The 3,042-nt window shown below is 41.7% G+C and overlaps 1 protein-coding gene across 1 annotated transcript; it reads left to right on the top strand.

The window, feature by feature from the left end:
* Positions 1-24: 24 nt before the first annotated feature.
* On the top strand, positions 25-1,355 carry echdc3 (enoyl CoA hydratase domain containing 3). The gene is made up of 4 exons (XM_031842090.1): positions 25-179; positions 272-472; positions 563-741; positions 872-1,355. Exons 2-4 carry the CDS (start codon positions 275-277, stop codon positions 1,023-1,025), a joined length of 531 nt encoding a protein of 176 aa, XP_031697950.1. The 5' UTR covers positions 25-179; positions 272-274; the 3' UTR covers positions 1,026-1,355.
* The last annotated feature ends 1,687 nt before the right edge of the window (positions 1,356-3,042 follow it).

The following is a 3,042-nucleotide window of genomic DNA, read 5'->3' as shown; positions in this document are numbered from 1 at the left end:
TGTGTGTGTGTGTGTGTGTGTGTGTGTGTGTGTGTGTGTGTGTGTGTTAATGTGTGTGTTAATGTGTGCGTCTGTTGTTAGCCAGAGGTCCAGTGTTTTCCTCCGGACACGACCTGAAGGAGCTGACGTCCGCTCAGGGCAGAGAATATCACACCAAGGTGTTTCACACCTGTGCAGAGGTGAGTTTGTTTTCTTTCTTCTGTCTCTGTCCCTCATCATCATCATCATCATCATCATCATCATCAGCTTCTGTGTGACTCTTGTGCTTCAGGTGATGACTCTGATTCAAGACATACCGGTTCCGGTGATCGCCATGGTGGACGGTGTCGCCACTGCGGCCGGTTGCCAGCTTGTCGCCAGCTGTGATGTCGCCGTCGCGACGGAAAAGTCCACTTTCGCCACCCCGGGGGTCAACGTGGGCCTCTTCTGCTCGACGCCGGCGGTGGCCATCGGCAGATCTGTGCCGCGGAAGGTAAGAGCTGAACTTCAGTAGAAAGACACTTCTAGTATGAAGCTCTTATTAATAAACACTTATTCTTTCCTCTTTCTTTTTTTTTATTAGGTTGCGATGGAGATGCTGTTGACGGGAGCTCCCATCTCAGCCCACGATGCTTTGCTGCACGGTCTGATCAGTAAAGTTGTGCCAGAGGAGCGCCTGGAGGAGGAGACGTTCGCCATCGCCCAGCGGGTGTGTCAGGCTAGCCGGCCTGTGGTGGCGCTCGGCAAGGCCACTTTCCAGAGGTGAGAGTTTTCAGACTACAGACAGATTTTATTTATTTTGATTTAAAGCCCTGGGATGCTTGAGACGGTTCCTGACGACCCGTTTTAATATATTCCCTCCACTGCACTCCTTTTTGTTTCTATTGAAAAGACAAATGGCTCAAGGCCGAGACGCAGCGTACGCCACCGCCTCCAGGGTGATGGTTGACAACCTGGCTCTAAGAGACGGACAAGAGGGGATCCGGGCCTTCATCGAGAAACGCAAGCCGGTGTGGAGCAATAAAGCAGAAAAAGCTCATGACTGACGGACTGCTGACTTCATCACAGGAGATAGTGATTATCCTGACTGGTACATGTGGTTTATTTGTCCCTGGTGTGGAATAATTAGCACCAGTCCCAAGTCAATGCATGGGCTACTTTTAAAACGTAGCTGTGTAATTTGCAAGATCCCAATGATTGAAGTTTGAACTGTTGGCTTCCTCCTTTTCACTGAGACTAAAGACAAGTAGCGGAACCATTGTGTGCCTTGAAAGCTGCTGATGAGAAGATGTTTGATGACTTAACGGACTCACAAAGCTAAAGAATGGTCTTTGTATTTGTATTATTGTAAATGCAATAAATAGGGTGACACATTGGTTCTGGAAGTAACAGTCTACTATTTACTGCTTAGACAATTTAAGGTTTACTGACTTGGCATAAAACAACAATAACGATAATGATTATTATAGTTTTGCAGTGCCTTACACTTCAAGCAAATAAAAGAGAAAAAGTGATATCACCTGATGTGTTTTCATCATGTTTTTGAGAATTATACTATTATTATTATAAAGTGTTACGATTTGGAAGAGCTAAGGAGTTTGGTGACTTTGTTTTGAAGTTTCAAATTTGGAAAGTACTTTTTTTAGAAGTCAGCCATGATGCTGTTACTTTAGTGCAAAATATATGAAACGGAGTAAGACGTCTTTGTTTCCGTTTCCTGTTTTTCCTTTGCACATGCGTAGATCGTCTCTGATAGACTGTAGGCGGACCATCCATGAGGAGGACCCTCTGTGTAAATGTGGCTGCTCTGCGGTCAGTTTGGTGTCTTCTCCCGGCCCCTTCGTATGAAGTCAGCCGCTCTCAGACACGTCGTTGATGCTCCACCCCAGAGGGAGTGTTTCGCGGGAAAACCAAGCGCTGACACTCGGAGACCCAGCAGCAGCAGCGGCAGAGACACCGGGAACAGGTAAAACAACACACTTTACTTCTTACACGGTTCATTTTTATTAATATGAGCCACGCTTTGTGTTGCTAGTTAACCATCCGCCATGTTTAATACGACATTTAGGGTTTAGCATCAGTGTTAGCTCAGTTGCTGGGTAGCTAACAAGCTAGCTAGCTAACGCATTGAGTTGAAGGAAAAACGTCTGTTCTCCGCCGTGATTGGCGGGTTTATTTTCCACATCGTCCAATCGGATGAGTTGAGAGGCGGGTCTTCTGTGGTGACAACGAATGAGAACAACATGGAGGACAACATGGTGGTGTCTGTTTGAATGAAACAAATATGATTATAGAATAGCTTTTTATTTTTTAATAGTGACACTTTACCAGCAGGAGTAATTCAAATTAAATAAATAAATATTTATAAAATAATTATATAAAAAGCATTGTGTTTTCTTTACCACCCATCAGTTAATATAGTAAATAAAAATGTTTATTTACATTTTTTATTTAAAACACACTGTGTGTAAATAAATACAAATAGATAACTGTAAAATATAAATAAATGAAATGAGAATACTACAAACTATTACATTTGTAATATAAAAAATTAAAACAAATAAAAAAATAAATGATAACTAAAAAATAAATAAGAAAAACACACAGAAAATACATTAATATTTCAAATTAAGGTCAAGATTTAGTAAAAATATCATAAATATATAATAAAATATTTAAAAAAGTAATATTTAAATATAATAAGATTAAACAAAAATTATTTAAAATTTAATTAAGATAGAATTGACATTAAATGTATTTAAATAAAATTGTTAACTTGTCTGACTTCCTGTCGTCCCTCTTGTTCTGCACATGCTCAGTAGAGTCATGCTGTCCAACGTGGAGATCAAAGCCAAAGTGAGCGACCCTACGCTGTTTGCCAAGAAGGCCGCCGAGCTCAGCCAATCAGAGGGCACGATCATCAAACAGCACGACACGTTCTTCAACTGCAGCCAAGGACGACTGAAGCTGAGAGACTTCATGGTACAATCACATTGTGTGTGTGTGTGTGTGTGTGTGTGTGTGTGTGTGTGTGTGTATATGTGTGTGTGTGTGTATATGTGC

This window comes from Anarrhichthys ocellatus, unplaced genomic scaffold, assembly GCF_004355925.1.
Source record: "Anarrhichthys ocellatus isolate YVR2014 unplaced genomic scaffold, GSC_Weel_1.0 scaffold6178, whole genome shotgun sequence".
In the NCBI taxonomy this organism is placed as follows: domain Eukaryota; kingdom Metazoa; phylum Chordata; class Actinopteri; order Perciformes; family Anarhichadidae; genus Anarrhichthys; species Anarrhichthys ocellatus.
This window is presented reverse-complemented; position numbering and strand designations above follow the sequence as displayed.

What these genes read in the sequence shown, in the direction of transcription:
- echdc3 (XM_031842090.1), top strand. Translation starts at nt 275, where the DNA reads ATGACTCTGATTCAAGACATACCGGTTCCGGTGATCGCCATGGTGGAC. An exon ending in GCAGATCTGTGCCGCGGAAG is followed by an intron (nt 473 to 562) that starts GTAAGAGCTGAA and finishes TTTTTTTATTAG; the next exon opens with GTTGCGATGGAGATGCTGTT. An exon ending in GGCAAGGCCACTTTCCAGAG is followed by an intron (nt 742 to 871) that starts GTGAGAGTTTTC and finishes TCTATTGAAAAG; the next exon opens with ACAAATGGCTCAAGGCCGAG.